Source organism: Lagenorhynchus albirostris, chromosome 15 (assembly GCF_949774975.1).
Source record: "Lagenorhynchus albirostris chromosome 15, mLagAlb1.1, whole genome shotgun sequence".
In the NCBI taxonomy this organism is placed as follows: domain Eukaryota; kingdom Metazoa; phylum Chordata; class Mammalia; order Artiodactyla; family Delphinidae; genus Lagenorhynchus; species Lagenorhynchus albirostris.
In genome coordinates, this window is record NC_083109.1 from 79,629,999 (window position 1) to 79,656,999 (window position 27,001).

General features: G+C 60.1%; 1 protein-coding gene across 6 annotated transcripts; it reads left to right on the plus strand.

The window, feature by feature from the left end:
• Window positions 1-2,282: 2,282 nt before the first annotated feature.
• On the plus strand, window positions 2,283-25,149 carry RASA4B (RAS p21 protein activator 4B). 6 transcript variants are annotated; one of them, XM_060122581.1, is made up of 21 exons: window positions 2,284-2,485; window positions 6,707-6,763; window positions 8,177-8,290; window positions 8,784-8,845; window positions 9,987-10,116; window positions 12,252-12,333; window positions 12,921-13,052; window positions 13,275-13,366; window positions 14,674-14,791; window positions 15,043-15,193; window positions 15,510-15,574; window positions 15,890-16,002; window positions 16,252-16,444; window positions 16,674-16,811; window positions 17,401-17,545; window positions 17,777-17,946; window positions 19,604-19,741; window positions 20,905-21,040; window positions 22,850-22,970; window positions 24,312-24,376; window positions 24,502-24,760. In XM_060122581.1, exons 1-21 carry the CDS (start codon window positions 2,421-2,423, stop codon window positions 24,621-24,623), a joined length of 2,409 nt encoding a protein of 802 aa, XP_059978564.1. In that variant the 5' UTR covers window positions 2,284-2,420; the 3' UTR covers window positions 24,624-24,760. The 6 variants fall into 6 exon arrangements, with proteins under 6 accessions (XP_059978561.1, XP_059978565.1, XP_059978562.1 ...); XM_060122578.1 differs by having other exon boundaries at window positions 2,283-2,485; window positions 8,784-8,843; window positions 10,012-10,116; window positions 24,312-25,149; XM_060122582.1 differs by lacking the exon at window positions 16,674-16,811 and having other exon boundaries at window positions 2,283-2,485.
• Window positions 25,150-27,001: the final 1,852 nt, after the last annotated feature.

Genomic DNA, 27,001 nt, shown 5'->3' on the forward strand with positions numbered 1-27,001 from the left:
AGAGGCCCGTGTACCGCAAAAAAAAAAAAAAAAAAAAAAAAGATCTAGTGCCCAGAAGAAGGGCGGGTTTGATCTGTTCATGTCTGCTCTGTGAAGCGAGAGCACAGAAGGAAGGCCCAGCCCCACTCTGGAAGCTATACTCCAGAAGGGCTCGTGACGAACTGGAGGTTACTGGGGGACAATGACCAGGTCAGCGTGGGTCTAGAATTCATAGTGGGGGAGGGGAGCCTGGCTTGGAGCTGAGTAGGCTGAAGGCTCTCGGGAGAACAGCCCACGGTGGTGGGGAGTGAGCCCCAAATTTACCAAGAAGCCAACAAACTTCTTCTTACTCCCCAGGGGGCCTCGCCCAAACCCAGGGATGTGGGGGCGCATGCCTGAAGGATGAACAGGCAGAGGGGGCAAATCTCAGTAGCTGAGGATGACTGATAAGGGCCTTGATAAACCACCTGAAAAAATAGCCCTAAGTACGCTGAGAAAACATTATTTTCCTACTGATCACTTAGCCAAAGGTCACAGATTGATAATTAGCGTGCTAGCGAGGACACAGGGGCGCTGGCACTCTCCTGTATGTTGATGGCTGTGTACACTGAAACCACCACCGCAGCAGGAAATTTGGCACATCCTACGGAAGTCCCGCCCACACATGTCTTCTGACCTAGGGATTCCATTTCTAGGAAGTTATCTTTGGTTACATTTGCTCACGTGCAAAATGACATGTGAGCCATGCTATTGTTCGGTGAAAGCAAATGATGGCAGCAACCTGCTCATCCACTAGCAGGGGACATCAAAGAGATGATGGATGGTACCTCCACACAACAGAAAACTGGGTAAGCGGCAAAGAGAACAAGGGTGTTTTTTGTGTACAGATATGCACGGCTCTCCAAGATAAAAAGAAGTGAAACTCTCAGTGTAACCACTAAGCTACTATTTGTATATGAACGAAAGAAAAGAAAACCACATGTTTGCTGATGCACTGTAGGCAGAGACCGTCCAAAAGGATGCACAAGGGATCAGGAATAGTGGCTGCCTCAGGGGAGTGGAAGTGGCTGGGAGAGAAGAGAGACTGACTTTTCACTGAAGGCATTGTAAACCTTCAATGCCTTCTGAATTTGGAAAAGCATGCATGTAGTGTATAAATAACAAAATAGGAAAAGAAAACAAAATGTGACAGGAAATAGAACCTGCTAGGCACCCCGACACGAAGTGTGTCCTGGGTGTTTTGGGCAGGTGTCACTGCTCCCTCTTTGCAGGTGATGAAATGGAACCAGCTCAGAGAGGTTCAGGGAGCCACCCAGCGTCACCCAGCAAGGGAGTAGTGGGGCTGGGGCTAGGACCCAAGTCTGCAGTCATGCTTGGGGCAATACCTTCACCGGGAGCCAGCTGCCCAGGGCCAGTTGTTGTGCCAGCCCCGGACTGTGACCTCTAGATCTGGGAAGGGGACAATTCTAGCAACTCAGCTCTAGGCACCAAGTCTGGGAGAAAGGTCGTGCCCCCTGTGGAAAGGCCCTCAGTCACGGAGCTCTGGGGAAGCCAGGCCTAGCCCTGCCAGGGGACAGCTGTGTGACCTCCAGCAAGTAATTTCCCCTCTATGAACCTGAGCGCCTCATCCAGGTTCCCACTGAGGGGATGTAAAAGCCGTAAATGAGGTGAGACTGAGAAAGGTCCCTCCTCACAAGCAGGTTCACCCAAATAATCCAGGTCTTTCAGACTGACCCCCGCACCTCTGGATCCCCCAAATCTCTGAGCTGTCCGGCTTCCCCTCCTTCTGGGTCCACGCAGCTCTAACACACACACTCCTATTGTTTACTAAGTTCATCCGATTATTCATCCATTCAGTTTACTCCTTTGCAGGGCCTCCAAGCGTCAGCCTCGGGTGGCCAGGGCTATCCTCCTCTCACGACCCCCCCCCCCCCCGCGCATCCCCGCACTTGCTCACGCCTCCCAGAGCACACTCGGGCCCACAGCCCTTGAGCGCCTGGGTACAGGCACTCGGACCACGCCCGCCGCCCACAAGGACCCGTGGCGCAAGTCACCGGAGGCCCTACGGCTCCACTAGACTAGACGGGCGCCCAACGCCCCTCAGCTCCAGCCAGCGCTCCCCAACCCCTCAGCGCAGGCCCCTCCCCTAAACCGCCCCAGGTGCCCAATGAGCGCCGCGGCTCGGGCCGGCCCCGCCCACCCCGGGGAGCCCCGGCTTCCGATTGGTCCTCCCGGGCGCTGTGTCCCCCCCTCCTCACATGGGGCGGTGGCGGGGTGAATGAAGTGGGAGCGATTCGTCCGCCCCCGCGCTTACCTACCAGGCCCAGCGGGGCCCGCCCCTCCTGCGCCCAGTCCAGCGCCCGCCAGACCGCCGCCTGCCGCTGCCCTGGACCCTGGCGTCCGGCTCCCCCCGTGCCAGGACCCCGCGTCGCGGACCCACGATGGCCAAGCGCAGCTCGCTGTTCATCCGCATCGTGGAGGGGAAGAACCTGCCCGCCAAGGACATGTGAGCGCGGCCGGAGGAGGGAACCCCAACTTTCCGGGGAGGGAAGCTGCCCCTTATGCCTGCCTGACCTTTCTGGGGTCCACACGGCCCGCCCACAAGTAGAGCAGTGGTGAGGGTGTGGCGAGTGTGGCCGCAGTGGGAGACTGGCAGGGAAATGGGGACAGTGAGATTTGCTGCGAGCACCGGACAGGGGGTGACAGGGAAGGGCCGGGGTCTGGGGAGGAGGCGGGGATCTGTAAGGGTCCTTAGTGAATAGGGAGGGAGAGAACGGCCCCTCAAGAGGGGAAGGGGCTTTGATAGGACAGGAGCTGGGCGTGGGGGAGACATCGAAAAGGAGTTGTCTCCATGCACTGCCGGCGGGGGAGGGGGAGCGGGGTGTGGCTGGAGGGTGTGGGGTGCCCCCCCTAGAAACGAGGGGTCTTCCTCAGGAGTTCTGGAACCCTTAGTACCTGGGAGTGCAGGGGAAACACCATGGGGCCCAGGGGCTGTCCTGGGGCTTCCTGCTGTGCATTTGGGAAGGGAGGGGCTGGCCTGAAGAGTGGACCTTAGGTCAGGAGGCTGGGACCGGTGCAGGATGGGGTGGCTGGGTAGTAGCTGCTCTTGTAGCCTCGGCTCTACCTGAGCCATTGCCTTTAATCCTCACAACCACCCAGCAAGGTCGTTCTCACCATTCCATTTTACAGATGTGGAAACCGAGGCTCAGAGACGTGAAATGCTGGCTCCAAGTGGCGGAGCAAGGCCTTGAGTCTAGGGCTCCTAACAAGCACTGACTCCTAGGACCTTCCCTGGCCCCTGGCCAGGTTCGAGGAGGTTTCTGAAGCCCCCACCCTCCTCAGTAGGTACCAGAGCTGAGCAGTCCAATCCCATCACTGGCTCCCTTGCACGGGCCTTAGGCAGCTCACTGTCCCCAAAGCCTCAGTTTCCCTGCTGTAAACTGGAGGTGGGAATCCCTCTCGGATAAGAGCGGTGGAAAGTACGAAGCTTGAGGGGCCTGGCTGCCTAGAGGAGGGGGCGGGGACGGGGGAGCCCGGAGGCAGCATATGGTCCAAAGTCTGGCAGCCTCCCCACCCCCGGGCTCCTCAGAGAGCTCCCGGATGCAGAGAGGTGGTGGACTGGGGAGTGGGGTGCAGGAGGACGGGCCAAGGGCATCTCCCTCACACGCACAGTGGCCCCTGTGAGTTTCCCAGCACTTTCAGCGCCATGAGCAGTTCCAGTTCAAGGCCCCCTGGGCCTGAGGAGGCCTGGCTCAGCAGTTGCCATGGCAATGGGTGAGGGAGGGTGCTGGGCGGGCTGTCTCAAGGTGGGTTTCGCTGCGTGGGGGGGAGTTGGGGCGGGAGCTGGGAATGTGGTCTCTCAGGTGGGAAGGCAGATGAGCTCTGAGAGGGGTCTCGGCCTCCAGGCCCAGCATCTAAGCGCCCCCCATGCGGGCACTGGTATCTAGGTCAGCTTGGCCTCCTCTGGCTGGTGGCGCCTGGGAGGAGCAGCCCCTCCATCTGTTGCCTCCCTCCCCATCCCTGCAGCGCTGGCCCTAGTGCCTGACTCTAGGCTTTCACCAGCCCAGGGCGGTGAAACTGTGGACTCTGCCTACCTGGGAGCCATGGTGCCCGGTTCCCTGCCCAGCCCTGCCTCTGCACAGCTGAGGGACACCACCAGGTGCTTCCATTCCCAGGGGAGGGGCCCCCAAGTTCTGAGCGTTCTGCCTCCAGAATCTCTTTCCTTGCCCTGCCCTCCTGCCTCCTCACCTCCCCCTACCTCCTTTCCTCTGCCTTCCGCATAGAGGCTGGTGTGCACAGCTCTGACCGTCAACCATCTCTTAAATCCAGCTGTGAACCTCCGCCACCCCAGCCCGTCACATTTGGGCTACTGGCCTTCACAGCCCTGCTTCTGCACATGTGTGAGTCTTCTGCCTTCAAGGACTCCCCTTCAGGGTTCACTGGAAAACTCCTATTCACCCTTTAGAACCTCTTCCAAACTTCTACTCCTCTTCAGGACTTTCCCTGGTGCCCTTGGGCAGGGTTCCTTGCCCCTGCTCCATGCCTTCCGGCACTTCGGGTGAGCTGGAATTAGGACGAAGCCCTTGATAGCAATTGCTTCTTCGTGGGCTGCCTGCACCACGTGACTCTAAGGGCAGGAACCATGACTCATTCGTCTTGGCATGCCAGGTCCCTTGGGACGCCTGGTCCACAGTAGGGGAGATTCAGATGTGTCCAGGACCTTCCCATTTAATTCTCTTATTAACCCTATGACGTAGATATGCTCCATTTGTAGATGGGGAAACCGCGGCTCAGGATGGAAAGTCCTTTTCCAAGGCCACACAGCCAGTAGGGGGAGAAGTCAGGATTCAAACCCAGTCTGCTGCTGACAGGCCAACCGAGCTGGACCCAGGTTGCAAGCTTGCCGGGGGTGGGGCTCAGTGGGGACCAAGCCTCGCAAATGCCACGCAGAGCGTTGGCTCAGGCATGGCGGGGGTTTGGAGATCACAGGAGACCCTCCCCAAGTGCTGGAGGCACGGGGGGTGGTGAGCCTGCCCCACTGGACCTCATCAGCCCCAGCTTGTCTCCCGAGCAACATCCCTTCCAGCTGGGACTTGCATGCTTCTGAGGACGGGGAGTTCACTTTCATCCATGGTGACCCATCTTGACTGAGGCAGTTCTGAGGAAGGGCGTCATCACACAGTGACCACTTGCCTCCCGGCCACTTCCACTCATGGGTTTTTAGTCCCCTTAAGGGCACAGAGCACAGCTGTGCACCCTATCACCAACAGCTTCCAGAGCCCACCTGTTTCTGTCATGCTTCCTGCCATCCTTGGGTGCCTGGGTCAGCCATACAGGAGCTGAGTCTCATGGTGACCAGTGACCCACTGGCTCCCACGCCCAGTGGCCCTGGGGACGGGCCCGGGGTATTTTGGGGTTTACCCTGATCCTCCCCATTCCACAGCCTGGAGACTGCCAAGGCCCTAAATATAGAGGCCCCACAAGGAGCCAGGCTGGGCCAGCCACAGTTGGGCTCAGCCCACTCTTGACACTGCCCCTTCCGCCCCTCTGATCCAGCCCCCCAGCTCATGGCAGCCCTGCACACTAGGTCTGTTCCTGCCCGCAGGCCTTTGCCCACCCCAGTGACCCCGCCTGCAACAGGAGCCCCAAACCTGACTGTTCAGTAGGGATTCATTCGTTGAGCTGCGCAGTGGGCAGTGCCCAGTCTTAGGAGACATTTCCCATCAGTGTAAGGAGAACCTTTGGAGATGTTTGTCTCCAGTAGCTTCCTCTGCCGGAAGATCCCCTTTTGAGAAGGGAAGCTGGGCTTGGAATTCCCCAACCAACAACATGCAAATACACTTCCTTTTTATGGATGCCAGGCCTGAAGGGCACTTCTGAAGACAGGCCGCCCCCGCTTCTTGCCCAACAGTGGCCCTGGGCCAGGCCGGTGCTGCCCTCAACCCCAGGAATCAATTCCCCACCAACAGAGACAGGAGGAACCAAGCGGTCTGGGTTGCCTGGCCCACTCGTTCTTTTCCAGATGGCTGGGAGCTTGAGGCCAATGGTTTTATTCGTTCATTCATTCATTCATCCAACAAACACTCAAGGGACCCTGTCAACACAGAAGTGGTCCCCACGCTCAGGTAGCTCATAGACAGGTAGGGGAGGCAGCTGACGACAGTACCTCACTAGCAGTGCTGGGATGGAGGGAAACGTGCCAGGGAGGGGGCTGGCGGGGGGATGGCAGGGGAGCCCTTACTCCGAGCCTCTGGGACAGGAGAGGGCTCTTAGTGAAGGGGACTGAGGAGGGGTCTTGGGAGGAGCGAGAAGACAGTCCAGGCGGGAGGCACTGGAGGAAGCAAGTCTGAGCGGAGAGAGTGAGGGGCTGACTTGGCTGGGGGTAGGCTGTTGTGACTTGTTTCTGTCTTCCCTGGCTGGGGCGGGGCGGGGTGGGGGGGCTGTGGGAGCCAGCAGGAAGGAGAAGCACCTTCCCCCCCCCGCTGAAGGCCAGCAGCGGGCAGGGGAGCCTTGCCACACGATCCTGCCTTTGCCTCACCAGCCCCCTCCCAGACCGAGGGTGGAGGTACTTTCCTGCCTGAGGAATCTTTGGGTCCCAGCCCAGGATCTGGTGCCTCAGCCTTGACTGTCTTTTTCCTGGGGTCGCTGGGAGCCCCTGGAGGAGGAAGGAGGGGTGCCCACGGCCGGCCGCCCCATCAGTCAGCCCCTCCCCGCCTGTCTCTTGCAGCACGGGCAGCAGCGATCCCTACTGCATCGTGAAGGTGGACCACGAGCCCATCATAAGGTACCGCCCTTGCCCCACCCCCACCTGAGGGTGAGTGAGATGGGCTGCCCCCGGCCCGTTTGAACTCACACATCTGGCGTGTGTGTGTGTGTGTGTGTGTGTGTGTGTGTGTGTGTGTGTGTGTGTGTGTGAAATGTGCGTGGCGATTTGCGTGGCGAGGGCTTGGAGCGTCTGATCCCCTGGAGCCCATCAGGCCCTAACAGCCTGCTGGGAGGTAAGAAAGACCCGCTAGTCTTGCTAATTGCTGACCTTAACGCCCACAGAGGGATCATCTCCCGTGGGCTGGGAGCTCAGGCAAGGGCCTCTCCCCAACTCTGTCGCTCTTTACAACCCGCAGAAGGGACAGATGATGATGACTAGTTACCACAGCCGTCACTTAGGGAATGTGGTCTCTGCCAGGCCCTATGAGAAACCTTTTCCAGCCCGTTTAATGCTTCCAGCGAGCTCCGTACAATAGGGTCACATCCTGTTTACAGAAGAACTAACTTGTCCAGAAGGGCCGCTTCCCCTGGGCATCCCTTTCTCCATGGGCTCCATGATTCTGGCAGGGTCTCTGCTGTTTGGTCCCCTCTCTCACTCAGGCCTTTGCCTCAGAGTTCATGGCCAAAGCTCAGCTCAGCTCTTCTGCCCATCTGGGTATCCACTGCTGATTGAGAACCAAGGCTGCCGTACAGAGTTCTTCTCACTGCAGACGCCTTTTTCCAGATTCTCTCCTGAGCATGGGCACCACGAGGGGGGAGACATGCATGCTCTGATTGTCTCAATGACAGACAGAGAAACCAAGGCCCCAGAGTTCAAGTGACCTGTCCAAGAACTGGTTGGGATGAAGGTGATCCCCTGAGCCTTCATCTGGGTCCTTGGGGAGTTGCAGCTTCCCCGCATCCACATACCCTGCTGAGCCCTATGTGATGAAGGTTCTGTCCTGGGGGGTTCGGCCAGAACTGGGTGAGGCTTTGCCCATACAGGACCTCTGTGGGTCAGGAACCAGACCTTGGCTCTCAGGGCCCCCAGGAGGACTCTCTGTCTCCAGAGTCAACTTGGCCATCCCCCTGCCTCTACAGTGAGTCTGTCCAGCATCAGGGGCCAGGGGGAGGCTTTGGTCCTGGCTCTGCCACTGTCCTGCTGTGTGACCTGAGGCCAGCTACTGCCAACTCTGGTCTCAGTTTCCCCCGATGGAAAATGGCCTGATAGACGCAGCCTGTGCCCCACCCAGGGCAGAGAGGAAGGTCAGGAGGGAATGATTGGTGATGGACGGTGGGTCCGGGACAGGGAGAATCATCACCTAGCAGAGCAGTTTTTCCCGGGAATGGAGGCAGCTGTGGGGAAAGGTGGGCTCAAGCCACACAGCCCCGCCTTGTCCCAGCCCGGGGCCTGCGGGCAGCCCAGGCAAGTGCTGAGGGTCCTCTCTTGCAGGACAGCCACTGTGTGGAAGACCCTGTGCCCCTTCTGGGGCGAGGAGTATCAGGTGCACCTGCTGCCCACCTTCCACTCGGTGGCTTTCTACGTCATGGACGAGGACGCCCTCAGGTGGGTGGAACCCCAGTCCTCAGCTGGGGCCCAGACCCCACCACTTGTCCCTCTCTGGCCCATTTCACTGCTGGGACTGCTGGTCACGGCATCCTCTTTACAGCCCGGAGGGAGGGGGAGCCCGGGGGGATCTGGAAGGTGCAGGGTTTGGATGTGCGGTGTCTGTGTGTGTGTGTGTGGATTCATTGTGCTCCCACCACATCACGCGTGTGCACGTGCACTGGGCTGTGTGTGCGCGGGGATGCAAGCTAGGAAACAGGCCCCCGGAGAGAAGAGCTTGGCATGTTTGTGGGCATGTGTGTCAGTCCACGTGCGGAAACATATCCCATGCCTATGAGAGGGCCTACAGAAGGGTCATGGGTCCGGCTCCGTGGGCTACGGTGACTGGAGTGTCAGTCTCCCTGCTCCCGCCAGGGGCCCCAACCTGTGTGGGAGGGGGTCCTGGGCTCCGCACCGAGCCCCGCCCAGCTCTGGCTCCCTCTCCACCCTCCAGCCGGGACGACGTCATCGGGAAGGTCTGCCTTACCAGGGACACCCTGGCTACTCACCCTAAGGGTAAGATCCCGGGAAGGAGCCCACTCTTTCTCCTCCCCTGGCCTCCCTCCCCTGGCCCCCCACTTGTCTGCCTAGTCCCCGGCCCATCCTCCACTCTGAGACCCTTCTTCTGGGCTCCTTCAGGCCCCCATGCTCAGGAAAAGCCATTTCTACCCTCCCCAGAAGGGCCTGAGGCCCTCTCCAACTCCTGCACCCCGGCCTCTGTGCCCCATTCTCCCCGCCCTCAGCTAGGACCACATCCCCCCAGGGCAAAGAGGGGCTGCTAGTGGTGGGATCTGAGGCCTCTGCAGGCAGAGGAAGGGGCCTCTTTATGCTGCATGGCCCAGGTGTGGGAACCCCTCCTCCCAATCTGGCTGGCTCTGTACCCCACGGGGTCCCCTCAGCCTGGGTCCTAGTGTCCTAAGTCTGAGGGGTCGGCCTGGAGCGGGGCTAGGCTGGAGAGCACCTTGGAGGATTCTGGGGATGCGGACATTGTTTGGAGGGGTCAGCCCTGCCCTAGCCTCGCCGTGTGACGTGGTGCTGCCTCCTCTGGACTGAGTCCCCATCTGCCAATGAAGGTTCAGACCAGGAGCTCCGAGATGCTTCAGACTGCTGACCGGAGCCCCTGTGACTCTCAAGGGGCCTTCCCGGCACACACCTGCTCCTGTCCGTGAGGCTGGGGCAGGCCTGGGGGCAGGGGCGTCTGCTGACTCACGGAGCCTCTCGGCCCCTGCCAGGCCTGAGGCCTGTCCTGCCTGTGGCCCCAGCCAGCCCCTTGGGGGCCAGTGGCCCTAATGATGCCATTGCCTCGTCGCACCCCCATCTGGGCTTAGGCCTTCCTCCCAGCACCCCTGGGCGAGAGCCACTCTCCCCCTGTTTTGAGATGAGGAAACTGAGGCAGAGAGGCCAGTCCCAGGATGGGTCAGGGTCAGGGCCACCAAATGCAGCGTGGCCCAAGGGTGAGGACTTGGACTTTGACCCAGGCTCTTTTAACCACTGTTGTTCAGCTTCTGAACCTCAGTTTCCCCGTCTGTCACTGGGGACAGCAGCCCCTGCCTCGTGGGAGCTTGACAGGCTTCCGAGGGGCCCGTGCAGGGGCCCGTGGGGCCTGGAGGGGCTGAGAGAGAAGGGCCAGCGCCCTGGCTGAGCCGCGGCCCCTCAGGTTTCAGTGGATGGGCCCATCTGACGGAGGTCGACCCTGATGAGGAGGTGCAGGGCGAGATCCACCTGCGGCTGGAAGTGGTGCTGGGGACCCGGGCCTGCCGGCTGCGCTGCTCTGTGCTGGAGGCCAGGTGAGCCCTGGGAGACCAGGCAGTGGGCCCCACAAAGCTAGAGAAACCCGGGCTTCCCTGGTGGCGCAGTGGTTGAGAGTCCGCCTGCCGATGCAGGGGACGTGGGTTCGTGCCCCGGTCCGGGAAGATCCCACATGCCGCGGAGCGGCTGGGCCCGTGAGCCGTGGCCGCTGAGCCTGCGCGTCCGGAGCCTGTGCTCCGCAACAGGAGAGGCCACGGCAGTGAGAGGCCCGCGTACCGCAAAAACAAACAGACAAACAAAAAAAACAACTAGAGAAACCCACTGTGGACGCTGGGCCTCCTCTCCCCCGAGTCCGCCTCCTGACCCCATGCCTCCTCCCTGGACAGCGGGCTCTTGGGCACATGGGGGCGGCTTCTCTGACCTGAAGACGTTTCCCAGGTGACCCCACTCAGGAGGCTGTGTCTCTTAGGGGAAGGGATGATGTTCTAATGCCGGAAATTCAGGCATCCTAGAGCAGTGGGGGTGATGGGTGACAGGGGACCCTGAACCCTGATCATACAGCCCCAGTGCCAAGACTGGGCTTCCCTGGCTTTAACTTCAATATGAACTTGGCCCGACTTGTGAGGTGGGTGGGGGTCCTCGGTGGGGTGGGGGGTGTTGGAAGGAGTTGCTGAAAACCTCCAGATGGGAGGGACGCGGTTCTCTCCAGGAACGACAGCGACTTGGATGGGAAGATGGGCCTGTCACCTGTGACAGGGAACCCCCTACCCCTAGCAGGGTATTTTTAGCTGCAGGCCCCACTCCCACCTGGGCCTGAGTGTGAGTCACACACACTCCATGAGAAGCACCTTCCTGTCTGGCTCCAACTCACCTCCGCCGGCTGCTTGCCTGGCTCTGGGGTGGGAGCAGGCGGTGGCCCCCAGCCTCCACCTGTGTCCCTTGGAGGCACACGCCGGCGGGCCGGCACCTGTGGAGGAGCCGCAGGGTGGCTGGCCACGCTGGGAGGAAGACCTCCCTCCTGAACATGAGGCCTGCGGCTCCGCCGGCTTTATTTTCTGTCCTGGGGCGGGTATGTGGAAGAGGCAGGGCCAGCTGGAAAAGGCTTGGCCTTGGGCAGAATCACAGTCACGTCCCTCACGCTCTGTCATCCTCGCGGGCCATCCACGCCTCTGCTCACCCACTTCCTCCTTCCTCAGCCTCGCCCGGGCCAGGCTCTCTGTAACCCGCATGTTCACACGCTCACGCACACTCGCACACACGCACACACGTGCACACACGCTGCCCAGACTGTCGGGGACATGACGGCTGGGCCAGCCCGGCCTCCTCTTAGCAAGTGCCTGGGTGGGAGAGGGGGGCAGTGGTCGGTCAGCCCTCTGTCTGGCGTGTGAGGGCACTCGTCCCCCAGGCTCCTTGGCTCCAACCCCCGTAAGGAGCTGCCTTCGTGGCAGAAACAGAACATTTCCTCCTCATCTTTCTGGGCAGATTCTCAAGGCCAAACTCTGGAATTTTATTAGACAGTTCTGAGGAGGAAAGAAAAGCAGTCACGAGAGGCATAAAATGGAAAAGACGGAAAAGAGCAGAAAATAATACTTCCAGGGAAGGGAATGGGGCTGGGCTTTGAGCTTCTTCCAGAGGGTTCTAAGCTGGGGGCACCGTGGCCAGCCTTGGGCTTCCTAAAGGACCGTCTGTGGAGAGAGGGCAGGATGGTGGTCGGGGCCGCCCACCAAGGCCTCCCTCAAGTAAGGGGGATATTGTGGGGACAGGCCTTCTAGAAGCCCATCATCTCAATGCAAGGGATTATCTTCTCCATTTTACTGATGCGGAAACCGAGCCTCAGGGAGGTGGCCCTTGCCCTGGAAAGGGGGAGGGGGAGGGGGGGCGCCCCTGGCCCGGGCTGACCCACGGCTGAGCCTGCCTTGCCTGCCCCGCCCGCCAGAGGAGGTGCAGCGGCCGACCTGCAGCGGCCGAGTCAGAAGGAGCCTTGGAGGACGCCCCCACCCCAGGGGTCCATGGGGTGACCGTGGTGGGAACGGCTGGAAGGCTGACAGCCACCCAGCTGGCCAGGCCCAGGATGAGCCCAGGCCTTTCCAGCCCGGCGTGGGGTCACCCCACAGTGGTGGGGTGTTAGCCCAGGGGACGCTTGGTGACAAGTGGATGCTCTCCTCCCTCGCAGGGACCTAGCCCCCAAGGACCGGAATGGTGCATCTGACCCCTTTGTCCGAGTGCGCTACAACGGCCGGACGCAGGAGACCTCGGTGAGGAGGCTGGGGGACCGGGAGGGGGCAGGGGGGTTTTCACCATCACCTGGGAGGTCAGGTTGGGCCTGCAGTCTTACAGAGGAGGTTCAGAAAAGCGGGGCCACCTCTCCGAAAGTGCACAGTGGGTCCAAGCCCTTCTGGTGCCAGCTCCTGTGGCCTCAGCCGCCTTTCACTCCTGGCCCAGATGGGCCGAGACAGCCCACCTGCGGTTAATCTGCAGAGTCCAACAGCTGCCCACGCGACTTTTCTCACCTCTGGGGAACAGCCAGGGTGGTGAGCTCAGTCCTGAGCGGGGAGGACGTCGAGACCTGGGTTCTCAGTGCAACCTGCTACCATTTTGCTGTGTGGCCTTGGGCAAGTGCCTTACCCACTCTGGGCCTCAATTTCCCCACTTGAGAACCGAGTAGGGGTTTGGACAGGAAGTTTTTACCTCTGCTATTTCGGGGCCTCTGCCCGGACCGAGGAGAGGAAGCTGCATCAGGACCCCTGCGGGGAAGGTGCGGGGGGTGGGGGGGTCTGTCCTTGGCTGGGCCTGGGGAGCCGCATGGCATCAGCCCTGCCCCCGCTGGCCCCTTTCTGGGCAGATCGTGAAGAAGTCACGCTACCCACGCTGGAATGAGACGTTTGAATTCGAGCTGGAAGAGGGGGCGGCGGAGGCGCTGTGTGTGGAGGCCTGGGACTGGGACCTTGTCAGCCGCAATGACTTCCTGGGCAAAGTGAGCACCCTGCCCCTTCAGGCCACACCCGCCAGGCCTCCCTCCCGGCCATCCTGTCCGGCCATCCCCAGGAGGCCCAGGACTCCCCAGAGCCAGCCACTGGCACTCAGGGACCCTCGGAAGTTACCCCCTCTTAAAAGAACCGGAGTTGGCAAGGAAGAGACCTGAGGATCCCAGCCCCAGGATGCCCCCCGACCCATAACGCCTCTGCCCCACCCCCAGGTGGTGTTCAATGTCCAGAGACTCCGGGCGGCCCAGAAGGAGGAGGGCTGGTTCCGGCTGCAGCCCGACCAGTCCAAGAGTCGGCGGGAAGAGTGAGTGCCTGTGGCTCAGTGGCAGGGTTGGCAGGGCTGGCGGGCTCTGGGCCCCAGGAGGCAGAGCGTTGGCGCCAGCAGGGAGACAGGTGTGCTGGTAACGGGTGGGTGATGCCGCCCCAGGTTTCTTGTGGCCCTCGCCCACCAGGCCAGCATCCTTCTCCATCTGGCCGGATCCCGCCTCTTCCCTCTTTCTCACGGTCCTGGACTCAGCCCTGCCCTCAGAGCTCCAAGGCAATACACGTCTCCTGCCTTCTGTCTTCTGGCAGATTCTAGAACAAGCCTTCAGATACCTTCCCTTTAAGGGTTTCTCTGCAGACCTTACTTAGCCCAGTGTTCAAGTCCCCAGAGCTCTGAGGCAGTGTCCCTGAGCCATAGCTCCTCCCAATTTTCCAGGAATAGGATTACCAGATAAAATACAGGATATTCAGTAAAACTGAATTTCAGATAAACCTTGAATAATTTTTTAGCGTATGTCCATCCAATATCTGAGACAAACTTATATTACAAATACTCAATTTATCGGAGTGTCTTGTATTTTTATTTTGGTAAATCTGGCAGCCTTATCAAGGGAGCCCTCTGGCCTCTTTGCCCACTACTTAGCCCGGAAGTGGAGGACCAGCAGTGTCCCCCCCTCGGATGCTTCAGCTCTGTCTCTCCACAGGAGGCCCCAGGCCCCCCCATCCCCACCCTCAGCAGGGCAGGGGCTGGGCACACGCCTGTGTCCAGCTCCAAGGCGTTTCCACAGAACCAGCCACGGCAAACTTGATGGCTTCTAGAAGCCACGTGTCACTTAGCCGTGCTGTGCTGCGGGTAGCGGGGGGCCGTAGAGACTGTCAAGCCTTGGTCATCAGCCTCCCCTAGAAGGGTCGGAGTAAGGGAGCTTGGAAGTTAGGTCTGATGTGGCCAGGTGCTTACCCTGTTTGAGCTTCAGTTTCCCCTGGCAGGTTGTTTTGAAGCTTGGGGATCTGATTTGCTTCCAGTGTAAAATGTATACATGCGGGAGCTATTTTCTGGGAGTTGACAGGCTCAAGGCTGGAGAGTTCCCATGGGTGAAGCCTAGAGTCCACAGGAGTATAGAGGTGGCGGGGAGCCAGGCCTTGAAGACGGATGGAGGATGGAGGCAGGAAAAGCTTTCCAAACAGAGAGAACAGCCCGGGCAGAAAATGGGAGGGGAGGCAGTGTAGGGAACCACGGTGGAGGGCACGCACGGAGAGACCGCAGGGAAAACGGAGGCAGTGGGGAAGGGGGCATGGCCCCGGGCAGCCTGGGTCCCTGGTGGAGAGGTCACAGGCTGCCCGTTCCAGGGGCAACCTGGGCTCCTTGCAGCTGGAGGTGCGGCTGCGGGACGAGATGGTGCTGCCCTCCGGCTGCTACCAGCCCCTGGTGCAGCTGCTCTGCCATGAGGTGAAGCTGGGCACCCAGGTGAGGGGGCCCCTGGGGGAAGGTGGGAGGGTCCAGGGACAGTAATTGTGTCCTCCCTGTCCTTCTAAACCCACTCTGAAGAGCAGAGACCTGAGTTGTCAGGATGGTAAGGCACCAGCCAGTGCCCAGGGCCCCTCCGTCCCTTGGGAAAGTGCCCCCCCTTCCCCATGGTCCTCTGCGGTCCTCAGAGTGAAGGGTTTGGCTTCCCCTGTGCGTCCTGCAGCTGCACCTCTCCTTGCTGCCTCCCGCAGAGCCCAGGGCAGCTGATCCTACTCATCGAGGAGACGACAAGCACGGAATGCCGCCAGGACGTGGCCACCACCCTGCTCAAGCTTTTCCTGGGGCAGGGACTGGCCAAAGACTTCCTGGACCTGCTCTTTCAGCTAGAGCTGGGTCGCACCAGTGAGGCCTGGGAGGGAGTGGCCAGTCTGAGGGCATGGTGGGGGACCAGAGCCCAGGACTCCAGGGATGCTGGGAGGAGAGAAACCTCAAAGTCCTCCTGTAGGAGGCTGATGGGTCCGATTAAGGAGGGAGAAGGGTCAGATTAGGAGGCAAAAGAAAGAGCAAAAGGCAGAGGTGGGGTGCTGGGTTGGGAGGTGGCCAGGAGGCTCTTTACTGAGCATCCAGCACAGAGCCCCCAGCCCCAAGGTCCTCCATCCTCCTCCCCAAAGCCTTGTCCCTCTGCCAACCCCCTACCCATGGGGACCTCTGCTCGTAGGTGAGGCCAACACCCTGTTTCGAAGCAATTCTCTAGCCTCCAAGTCCATGGAGTCTTTTCTGAAGGTGAGTTTGCATAGTATATTGTCTTTGTTTTATAGATGAGGAGACTGAGGTTCAGAGAGGCTAAGAGATAGAGTTGAAACTTAAACTTGACTCTTCTGTCTCCCGTCCAGGGCCCTTTAAGGATAAGAATTTCATTCACTCATTCACTCATTCATTCATTCATGTAGCTGCAGTTTGTTGAGCCGCCTTCCCCTGTGTGCCTGGCTCTATCCTGGGTGGATAGATGCCCGAGGTGGCTGGGAGGCCAGCTGCGAGGAAGATGGCGGGCAGCAGGAGGTGGGAGATGGGACCAATGCGGCTCGCGGTGGCCCCCAGGTGGCTGGAATGCGGTATCTGCACGGCGTCCTGGGCCCCATCATTGACAGGGTGTTTGAGGAGAAGAAGTACGTGGAGCTGGACCCCAGCAAGGTGGAGGTCAAAGATGTAGGGTGAGGCCAGGGGTGATCCCTGAAGGCGCGGTGGGGGGGGCGGGGAGTCAGGCCCTTTCTTCAAGTGTGTGTTTAAGTGCTCTTTCTGCCTGGTCTACCTTTCGTCTGCACTGCCCACCTGGGCGTGGTCTCTGTGTCCCTGTCTTGGCTGATGTCTTTCTACGCCTGTGTCTCCGGGTGCCCCTGTCCGAGTCATGAGTGCAAGCGCTGACGTCGACCTTTCTGCGGGTCTGCCCCGGGCTCACTCAGGTGCTCCGGGTTGCACCGCCCGCAGACCGAAGCTGAAGTGCTGGAGCAGAGCGCGCAGACGCTGCGCGTCCACTTGGGGGCGCTGTTGAGCTCGCTCAGTCGCTCGGTTCGCGCATGCCCTGCCGTGGTCCGCGCCACCTTCCGCCAGCTCTTCCGGCGCGTGCGCGAGCGCTTCCCCAGCGCCCAGGACGAGGTGCGCTCGCTGCCGGTGGGGCTGGGCGGAGGGGAGAAAGTGGGGGGGAAAAGAAGTGGTGGAGCCCCAAGATGTGGTAGGAAGGGCCTGATGGTTAGAAGCCGAGGGCGGGGCTGGGGCCCGGGGTGGGAAGTTGATGCGGAGTTGTGGGGACAGCGCCAAAGGGAAAGGGGCTGTCAGAGCCCAGGCTTAGGGGAGTCCAGCCCCCAACGCTCGCTCACCCCTCCAGAACGTGCCCTTCATCGCCGTCACCAGCTTCCTGTGCCTGCGCTTCATCTCTCCTGCCATCATGGCGCCCAAGCTCTTCCACCTGCGGGAGCGGCACGCGGACGCCCGCACCAGCCGCACCCTGCTCCTGCTGGCCAAGGTCCGGGGCTGTGGACGCTGGCGGGAGGTGCTTAGCTGGCTGCTGAATAGGGGTCCTTGCCTGGACTGCCGTGTGTTCCCCATTGGCTCGAGGAAAGCCTTGTGGCAGGCCACGGTACCCTCATGTGACACTGCGCTTCACAGTCTACAGAGCTTTCTCATGGTCACCCAGTCTCATGGATAAGGGAACAGGTCCACAGTAGGAGGTCGCCCAAGGCCTCACAGCCTGTCAGGGGTGAACTGGAGTCTTCTAACCCCCAGATCTACTCACTCCCAGACTGCACTTATGTGTTTGGCACCAGGTTGGGGCCAGGGTACCCAGTGGAGCAGAATCTGTTGTTAAATCTGCAGAGGAAGGTCACCAGGTTGGGCCCAAGTGGTCTCAACTGTAAGTCCCCGAAAGGTCTCAAGCTGTGATCGTTCACCCCTGACCCCCAGTGGGGATAGAGTAGGCCCGTGAGCAGAGCCTGTGTCATCTCAACCTCCATGTCTACAGTGGGAGTAGTACAGACTGGGTGGGGGTGGGGGGAGCGGCAGTGGCCCGGCCTCTGACCCAGCAGAGCCTGGCCTTTCTTGCTGTCAACCCCCAGGCGGTCCAGAATGTGGGCAACATGGACACACCAGCTTCCAGGGCTAAGGAGGCTTGGATGGAACCGCTGCAGCCCACGGTGCGCCAGGGCGTGGCCCAGCTGAAGGACTTCATCACCAAGTTGGTAGACATCCAGGAGAAAGAGGGTGAGCGCTTCCCCGTGCGGCCCCGCCCTCACCCGCCGATCACGTTTGCCCCGCCCCCGTGCCATGGCCTCCCCCCCCCGCCCCGTGCCATGGCCTCGCCCCCTTCAGTGCCTCTCGCAGCTCCACCCACAACCTGCTGTTGAAGTTTGCTCCGCCCCAGTCCCCGCCCTGGGTCCGCCCCTCCTTCCCCTCCATTGGGCTCACCTGTCACCTTTCCTCCCTGGCCTACAGAGCTGGACCTGCAGCGGGCCCTGAGCTTGCAGGCGCCGCTGGTGAAGGAGGGGCCGCTCTTCATACACAGGACCAAGGGCAAGGGCCCCCTCATGTCTTCCTCCTTTAAGAAGCTCCACTTCTCCCTCACCACGGAGGCCCTTAGCTTTGCCAAGACACCCAGCTCCAAGGTGGGTAAGGAAGGATGAGGGCAAGTAGCGCTCTGAGGGGTTATAACACCCTGGAGGCACCTTTCGCTTCCTCGGAGCCCATCCCAGGGTCCACCGGGATCAGAAGAAAGCCAGACAGATGCAGGCTCCTGGTGTCAGCCACAAGGTCACTTAAGACCCGTGAGAAAGAAGGTTCTCTGTTCAGGGGGTCCTGGTGTGGGCAGCAGCTGCAGTGTCTAGCCCTGGCTTCTAGGTCAGGTGCATGAGGAAGATGGGGCACTGGGAGCTCAGGGAAGCAGAGAGGGGCTGAGAGGCGTCCTGGGTTCCTGCCCTGTGCACCTAGGGGAAGTGTGTCAATCTCTCTGAGCCTTGGTGTCTTGGCCTGTAAATTGGAGATAATGGTTCCTACTTACCAGGTTGTTGAGAATTAGATGAGATGAGCTCTCTAAGGGTCCAGAGCCTGGCACAGAGCAGGATCTAGACCAGTGGTATTACTGAAGACACTACGTCCCCTGGGCTGGCCTCTCCTGAGCACTTTGCTCCCAAAAAGGGCTGAGCACATACTTCCTGAATGGACCTGTTGACCCCCTAGCAGGGCCAACCTAACCCCCAGTCAGCCAGGATCTGGGGGAAGGTCTCCAGGGATGCCCAACCAGCCCTGTGCAGTTTGGGGTGGGGGCAGAGGGAGTGAAGGAGCTCAGGTGACCCCTCAGCCCAGGCCTCCCACTTTCCAGCTTCTTTCACTCTGGGCAGCTGCCCGGCCCTCGGGTTCCCTGGGCAAAGCCTGGCTACCCACCCTGCTCTGGGCCCCTTTCCGCTCCTAGGCACGGAGCTGTGCCATCCTCTGGGCACCCCCGTGTATCCCGCTGTGCAGCACCGCCCACACTACTGCCTCGTTTCTGCCTCATCTCCAGCAGACACCCCAGTACACGCAGCACATCCTCCTCTGGACTGTCCCTTCTATCCTTTGGGAAGCCCCACCCAGAGACAGCTCAGACATGGGTCCTCAGGGCTCCCCTCCAGGTTTCCCCACTCCTCCCAAGAGATGGCACTGCCCCTCTCTGCTTGTCCCTGAGGCCAGCAGGGGTGGTGAGCTTGGATGCCTGAGGGCCGTGGGGACTGGTCCTTCGGATGCTGAAGGGCGCTGGTGAGTTCCCGAAGCAAGGAGAACAGCATCTGGGCGCTGGCAGCGTAGTTCAGCTTTAGCAGGTCGGGAGTCCCTCAGGGTCATGGATGTTTTAGGTCCAGAGCTTCTGTCTGTCCCATTTGTATCTCATCAAATTCGATGACAGCAGGAGTGGGGCAGGGTCCGGCAGGTGGGATGTGACCTTTAGGGCCTGCGAGAACAAAGGTGAGTTGGGAAAATAAGTGCAAAGGCACAGGGCCTAGTCCACAGCAGGCAGTGCTCTCCAGCCCCGGAAAGCTGCGTTTCCTGGCCCTTTGCTAAAGCTCAGACCTCCCAGGACTGCTGGGAGCCCACAGAGGCCAGGCACATGTGTCTGCGCTCTGTCCTGGCTGAGGTCACTCTCAGAGTAGGCTCCTGGGAGGGCAGGCACTCTGGATCCCCAACACCAACCCCTGATGCTGCAGAAGGGGAGACTGAGGCCCAGAGATAGGAAGTGGAGTGATCCCGGCTAGGACCCTGAGCCTCCTCTCCCCTGTTCCCCCTGTCGCCCAGAAAAGCACCCTCATCAAGCTTGCCCACATCCGGGCAGCAGAAAAGGTGGAGGAGAAGAGCTTCGGCAGCTCCCACGTCATGCAGGTCATCTACACGGACGACGCGGGCAGGTCCCAGACCGCCTACCTACAGTGCAAGGTGTGGGCCAGGCCGAGGGGGCACCTGCAAATAGGGGTACTGTGGGAGAATGCCTGGGTGGGCTGGAATGAGGATCGAGTGAACCTCCCACCCCTTGTTGGCCACATCAGGCACAGCAGGGGTGTGAAATCTGACGTGAGTGCGGCGTGTGTGTCTCCTGGGGTCTGGGTGCCTGGGAGGCTGTGCCCATGTCTCTGCGTGGCCCTGCTTTGGCACCCGCACATAGGTCTGGGAGTGGTCCGGTGCGTGGACTGGCGTGTCCCCACGTCTTGAAGCTTCACGTTGTGCATGTTTTTGGCAACTGTATTTCCAAGTATCTGAGTTGCTGCTTGTGTGTTTCTCTGTGTGTGTGTGTGTGTGTATCTACACATAACAGTCACACACTTATGCGAGTGTGTGGCTCTGGGTGCACACTCTCAAGTCCCTTTCTCCTCTGTTCACGTATTAATCCATTCATTCATTCATTCACTCACTCATTCATTCATTCATTCATCTAAAAAATATTTATTGAGCACCTTCTGGGTTCCAGGCACTATTCTAAGTGGTGGGGTTACGGCGGCAGACAAAACAGCGTCCTTGCCCTCATGGAGCTTCCATCCCAGGGGAGAAGATGGACCCATAAATAAATATTTAAAATGTCAAACGGGAACCAGTGGAGACTGAGAGAGACGGGGAGAGGACAGAGTGAGGGTGTAGCAGAAGCGGTGCTCAGGGAGGGCCTCTGATAGGCAGCACCTGAGCAGGGACATTGAGCAAGGAGGAAGGTGAAGTGGGAGGGGGCGTGCTTTGTTCCCCCGAGTGACTGTCCTGGGCGCACAGGCCCCACCTCTAAGGACTCCCTGTTGGGTCAGAGTCTAGAGCCACAGGGAAAAAATGGTGACAGCAGAGCCAGCACATATAGTTGGCAGGTTGTGGATTGCCCGAGGGCATGGCCGAGGGGGCCAGTGGTGGCTGAAATCCAGCCCACACTCTGCTCACCAAGCCATGTGCCAGGTGCGGGCTGCATCCGTCTGGAGAAAGGGCAGCCTTTCCTAATTCACCCAAAGCTGCCGAGCGGGCTCACAGGGACTGTGTAGTCCTGAGAGATAGGGCAGCTTCAAGGATGGAGAGCTTCCTGGAGGAGGTGACCTCTCATCAGTGCCCTCCCCCCATGCCCCCTGTAGTGTGTGAACGAGCTGAACCAGTGGCTGTCTGCACTGCGGAAGTTCAGCATCAACAACACCGGCCTGCTAGGCTCCTACCACCCTGGAGTCTTCCGCGGGGACAAGTGGAGCTGCTGTCACCAGAGGGACAAGACAGGTGGGATGGAGGCCAGGGCCCCATGGCACTGCGTCTGTCCCCGAAAGGCCCCTGGAGCCCCGCCTCGCTGGCCTGGCGGGGAGCTACCTGGGCACCTGTGGGCACTCACCTGAGGCCAACCAGGCCCCGCAGGTGCTCTGGGCAGAAAGGGTCCTGTGACCAGGTGGTTTGGGAAATGCCACTTGATGTGTGTGATGCATGTGGGTACCTCAGAGGCCCTGGAGGAGGCCTGAAAACGAGTTAGAATCCCATATCTGACACCGTGTAGCCCAGCAATTCCCAAATTCCTTTGCCAGGGACCACTTTTCTGGCCCAGTTAATGAGCTTCTTGCAGAACCAGTGTTCCAAGGAACACACTTTAGGAATTCCTTGCTAATGAGGGCTGAAGACAGCCCCCTAATTTGCATATTTCCATACTGGCAGCCCAGTACTGGAGCTGTGAGTTGGGGGCACCCTGGGCCTTGGGCACTGGAGGGATGGCAGAGAGAAGCTTCTCCTAGAACTTTCAGTGATGATGGAAATGGTGTGTATCTGTACTGTCCAATACTGTGCATGTGCCAGGCCTGAACATGTGGTTATTGAGCACTTGTGATGTAGCTAGTGCAGCCGAGGAACAGAGTTTTGAATTTATTTTAATTTCAATTAATTTAAATATGAATGGCCTCCTGTGGCTAGTGGCTACCCTCTTGGACAGTAAAGTTCTAGAATGCTCAAGATCTTCCTTCCTTATCCCTGCCTGCTTTACAAAATTTTTTTTTAAATAAATTTATTTACTTTTGGCTGCGTCGGGTCTTCGTTGCTGCACGCAGGCTTCCTCTAGCTGCGACGAGCTCTTCGTTGCGTTGCTCGGGCTTCTCACTGCGGTGGCTCCTCTTGTTGTGGAGCACGGGCTCTAGGTGCGCGGGCTTCAGTAGTTGTGGCACACGGGCTCAGTAGTTGTGGCGCACGGGCTTCATTGCCTCACAGCATGTGGGATCTTCCCGGACCAGGGCTCGAACCCGTGTCCCCTGCATTGGCAGGCAGATTCTTAACCACCGTGCCACCAGGGAAGTCCCCTTTGCTTTACAAAATTCTTGCACCCCAGTCACAGAGGAGACTCAGCACTTGGAGCCCCTGGCCTGCAGGCCAGGCTGACCCTCGAGCCCGGTGGGGTCCAGGCCCTCAGAAGCTGGCCCACCTGCTGTAGCCCAGCCCTGGCTCTGAGGTTGAGCAGTGGCAGCTTGTCACGAGGGCGTCCCTGGCTGGTTGACCTGACCTGCAGCCTCTGGCTGTAGCCTTGTGACAGTAACCCTTGTCATCGGCGCAGTGGGGCTCCCCAGGGCTCTACGAGGCAGGGCTGGGCAGCCGAATTTTGTGGAGCAGGAAACCGAGGCTTAGCAAATGCAGGCGTCCCTGCCAAGGTTGTAAAGCAGCACGTGGCAGGGCCGGCTCATTCCAAGGCACAAAACCCCGGCTCCCCTCACCATGATCTTACAGTTCCAGGCTGCTCCCTGCTTCCTTCCAGGCAGGAATCTTCCAGAAAGTGGTCCAGCTCCCTAAGTTGTATTCTGCACAACTCCCACATCCTGCAGTCACGGCTCAGGAGCTGAACCCGAGAGAGATGAGGGGCTGCCCCCTGGAAGTGTGGGGAGCCACAGGCAGGTCCTGGGCCAGACTTCCCGGCTGTGCCCCCAGCCCAGCTCCGCCCTGGGGGCCCCTGAGTGCGTCCCTTGCCCTCTCTAGGCCTCGGTTTCCCCATCTGCATTCCAGGAAGTTGGACATAAGCGCTCACAGTGCCTGCCTGTAACTCTGTCCTCTCTCTGCCCCCAGATCTGGGTTGCGACAAGACGCGGTCCCGGGTGACCCTGCAGGAGTGGAATGACCCTCTCGACCATGACCTGGAGGCTCAGCTCATCTACCGGCACCTGCTGGGTGTAGAGGCCACGCTGCGGTGAGGAGGCCTGTGCAGGGGCAGCGAGTCCCACGCAGCAGAGCCTGGGAAGCCCCGGGGGATGTGCCGGGGGGCGCTGGAGCCGGGATTCGGGCTCAGGGCCCCTCTGCAGTGGCTGGTCTCTTCCCTCGTAGTCAGGCTCTGCCCCTTCCTGCCTGTGGCAGCCACACCGGAGGGCATCTGGATCTCTGCAGCATGAGGCTGGCTCATCTTAGGTTGAAGGTCCCAGGGGCTGTGGAAGCCCAGGGTCAGGCTGTAGCTGCTCCGTGCCCCCGGCTGACCCGGCCCCCTCATCTGCCCAGCCCTCCCTTGGCGCCCTCAGAACACCAGGATTGCCCTCAGCCAACTCGCTTAATTCAGTGGTTCTCAGCCCTGGCTCCAGCTTAGCGAACACAGAACGCTTTTTAAAAACAGGATGCCTGGGCCCTACCCCACTGACTCAGAATCTCTGGTCGGGGGCGGGTTCAGCACGGGGATATTTTAAAGCAAGCCATCGCTTCCTGAGAGCACTGCTTCCTGGAGTCTGTTCGAAAGGGGGCAGTTTTCTCTCCCACGCCCCTGCCCCCGGGGCCTGGAGGGGCGCCACGCATCCTCCTTGCCTCCTCAGCAGCTCTCCTAGGGTTTGTCTCCTGTGGCTACTGTAGCGCGTTACCATATGCTTCGTGGCCTAAACAACACAGGTTTATCCTCGCACAGTAAGAGCGGAGGAAGCACGTGAGCAGAGGGGTCAGGGGTCAGACGACCCTCTAGGGCCTAGGAGGCAACTGACGAGGAGGAGTTTGATCTGTTTTATCCGAAATAGATCAGGGAGATGGTCAGAGCGCTGAGCCAGCAGAGTTCCTAAACAAGGAGCTTCAAGCACAGGGTCCGCGAGGCTGCCCACCATCCCTCCGTGTAAGCGCACAGGATTGTACCTGAGCGACCCGGGGACCTTTGGTGAACCCCGGGTAGGAGCCGTGCTTAAAATGTCCCTGTCTCCTGTTCCCATAAGAATGAAACTCATTCCGTGGCCAGGTAACACGAGGGGATTTTCAGGCCCCGCTTGCATCTCTCCCCAAGGGCCCTCTGAAAAGGAAGTGACACGGTTCAAGCTTGGTTTCCAAAGTGCCTTCCGCTGATGCACCTTTGCTGAGGTGGAGGATGAGGGGGGACCAGAGGAGGAGGCTGGACGGCAGAAGCGGGAGGTGACCGGGGGCCGAGACCTGGGTCCACACTTTTTCCTGTACATTGAGGCAGCCCCCTGCCCCCAGGAGCCCCCTCCAGCTCAGGAGGCCCACCCTGGGTCACCCAGCCTTCTGGGCGAGGGCACCAGAAGCCCTCACATCCTGTCCTCACCCACAGGGAGAAGCACCGACAGCTGAGTGCGAGCCCAGAGGCAGGCCCTGTGCTCACGGGCCCCGGAGGAGGTAGGTGCTTCCCACCTGAGCCCCCTTTCGGGGATGGTGGGTGGGGTCTCCCTCCCAGGGGCCCTCCGGCCTTCCAGACAGGCGCGACCCTACCTGCTCTGCCCTCATCCTGCATCTGCCTCCAGCCCCCGAGGACCCAGTGGCCCAGCTGCTCCAGGTACTGCAGGACCTCCGGGAGGCTCATAGGTCCAGCCCAGCTGGCTCCCCCACCTTGGAGCCCAGCCGCGTCCTGGAGCTGCAGACATGAGGCCGCCCCACACGACGCGCTGAGCCCCGCCAGGTGCTGGGAGACCCCCGTGCACTCTCAGCTTTTCACCTCGGTCCCTCTCGTTGGGGTGCACGGCCTGGGTCTCTCCTGGGCTGAGTGAGCTGGGGGAGCCAGGGGCCCAGGGGGTCCGGAAATCCAGAGCTGATACGGTTTTGGCCCGTCATCACCCACCTGACATCTCCAGGGGACTTCGGGGGTTCCTGCTTCTCTGTGAGGCCTGGCTGCTCCCTGCCAGCCCCACAGCCATCACTGCCACTAGCCCAGACTCCCCAGGGTCCCTCCTCTCCTGCCCAGGGTGGACCCAGCTAGAAAGCCCCCTCTAGGGTGGTCCACACCCAGATGGACTGATGCTTCTTGGACCCAGAGAGGCAGGAGGGAACACGGGGCCCAGCACCCCCTTTGCTCCTGGCCACCACCACCCCTGCTCCCCTCATGGCCACAGCTGTACTCCTGGGAGAGCATCGCGACGCTCTGTTGCCGACAATAAACCTGCTGTGACTGTGGAGGTTCTGGGATCTCGACATGGGGGTCAGCTGCGGGTGGGGGTGGCCAAGCGCCGGGCCGCCAGCACAGTCTCTGCGCATCCCCACTGCCCCTGCTCTGTTTCCCCCCGTCCTGGGGACTTGCTTTCTTCTCCCACCTGCTGTCCCTGCCACACCCCTGGGTCCCACTCATCCGTCTCCCACAGGCTACAGAGCCTGATGTGTCTCACCAGCTGGCCCCTCCTGGCAGCCCCCAAACAGGCCCTTCCTCCAAGTGTCCTGAAGACTGCAAGTGGGGGCAGGTTCAGAACCTCAAACCACATGGCCTGGCCCTGGCAGTCGCCCTTATGCCAGCCCCCTCGTCCCAAGCAAGGCTTCCTCTGGTCATCACCTCCCCACTCTCCTCCGAATCCATCCCTAGGCACACAGTAGCTTTCAACATAATTAACAAAACAGGGAAGGGACAGGGTCTTCCAGCACGTTCTTAAAACTCTCAACCAAGCTCAGAGCCTCACCTGTGAATCCCAGACCTGGGACAGTCCCCAAGGGCCCAGGTCACAGGCAGGACCCTTGACCCAGCTGACTAGCCGGAGTCTGGGGCAGGACCGTCTGGGCAAGCTGCATGCTGGATTCTTTGAGGGATAGCATAGAAAAGCAAAGGGGGCTGCAGATGCAGGGGGCTGCCCCGCTCCCCTCTACCCCATGGCTTTGGGGGCCCTATCGACCTTTTCTCCTGGTCACAGCCCACCAACCCAATCCCTTGGATGTTCATCACTTCTTGGTCGTGATGCTTCCATCCTATGGGCCTCATGAGCCTCTTCACAGGGCTAGGCATCCCCTCACCCTTCCTGGCCCAGGGCTCAGGTCCAGGGTGACTGAGCCTGCTCCCCCCCACCCCCATCACCGACCCCTGCTTCTCTGGCTACTTCCTTAGGGCCTCACACCAGTCCTCCTGCCTGGTGGATCTTCTTGTGTTTCAAGGACCTCATGGTTAGGAAGTATGGACCCTGGGTCTCCTGACCCCCAAGGCAGGGAGGGAAGGGGAAAGAGAGGTGTTCACTTGGGTGTGCACTTACAGGGGCTGCAGCAAGTAGATCTGTGGATTTAACTGCACACGTGCAGCCGCCCACCGGCAGCACCCGCCACCCTTTCCTCCAGTGGATCTCGTGGGCACGGCCACTGCAGCCAGAGGGGCATTTAAATGAGTAAGTGCCTGGCTCCGCCCCCCACCTCTCCCGTGGGTACCAACACCCCTAGGTTCTCCTCGCAGGTTCCAGGCAGAGCTACCTACAACCCAGGATGCCGCATTCTTTTTGGAAGCCACCTGGAAAAAGGAGAGGGACAGAAGAGACTCCTGCCTGCCCTCAGTACAGGCAGGTACTGGAGGTCACCCCCTCCACCTGCCCAGGGATTCCACACCACCACTCCCCCAGGATCGCCAGGCCTGTTATTCATCCGGGGCTGGGGCAGATGCCCCAGATGTCTTGAGGGTCTGATTGGGCCCTCAGAGGCCTACAGCCCAGGGGCTGGCATTCAGTACAGGGCAGGCACCCCGGGAAGCCCTGAGTGGGCCCAGCTCACATAGCATATGCGCCTTTGGGCCCAACTCGTAGGAAATCTGGGCAAGTTCCCGCCAACCTTCTCTTGGGAAATTCTTGTCAAAGTAGAATTTTCAAATATGTTTTTAAAAATGACTCATAAAAATGAAACTGTGCACCTCAAATTGGACTTGAACCCACACGGCTGGGACTTTGACCCTGCCAAGACCCACAGTCTTCCAACTGAGATCACACACCTGGTTTCAGGACTTAATGACGCTCAGGTTCTTGATGTCTCATCTCAGAAAGAATTCACTGAGAGACAAAGTGATAGGTA

Coding starts and splice junctions, on each gene's coding strand:
- RASA4B (XM_060122577.1), top strand. CDS start 2,421: ATGGCCAAGCGCAGCTCGCTGTTCATCCGCATCGTGGAGGGGAAGAAC. Junction 10,117..12,251: donor TGCTCTGTGCTGGAGGCCAG/GTGAGCCCTGGG, acceptor CCTCCCTCGCAG/GGACCTAGCCCCCAAGGACC. Junction 16,812..17,400: donor CCCTGCTCCTGCTGGCCAAG/GTCCGGGGCTGT, acceptor GTCAACCCCCAG/GCGGTCCAGAATGTGGGCAA.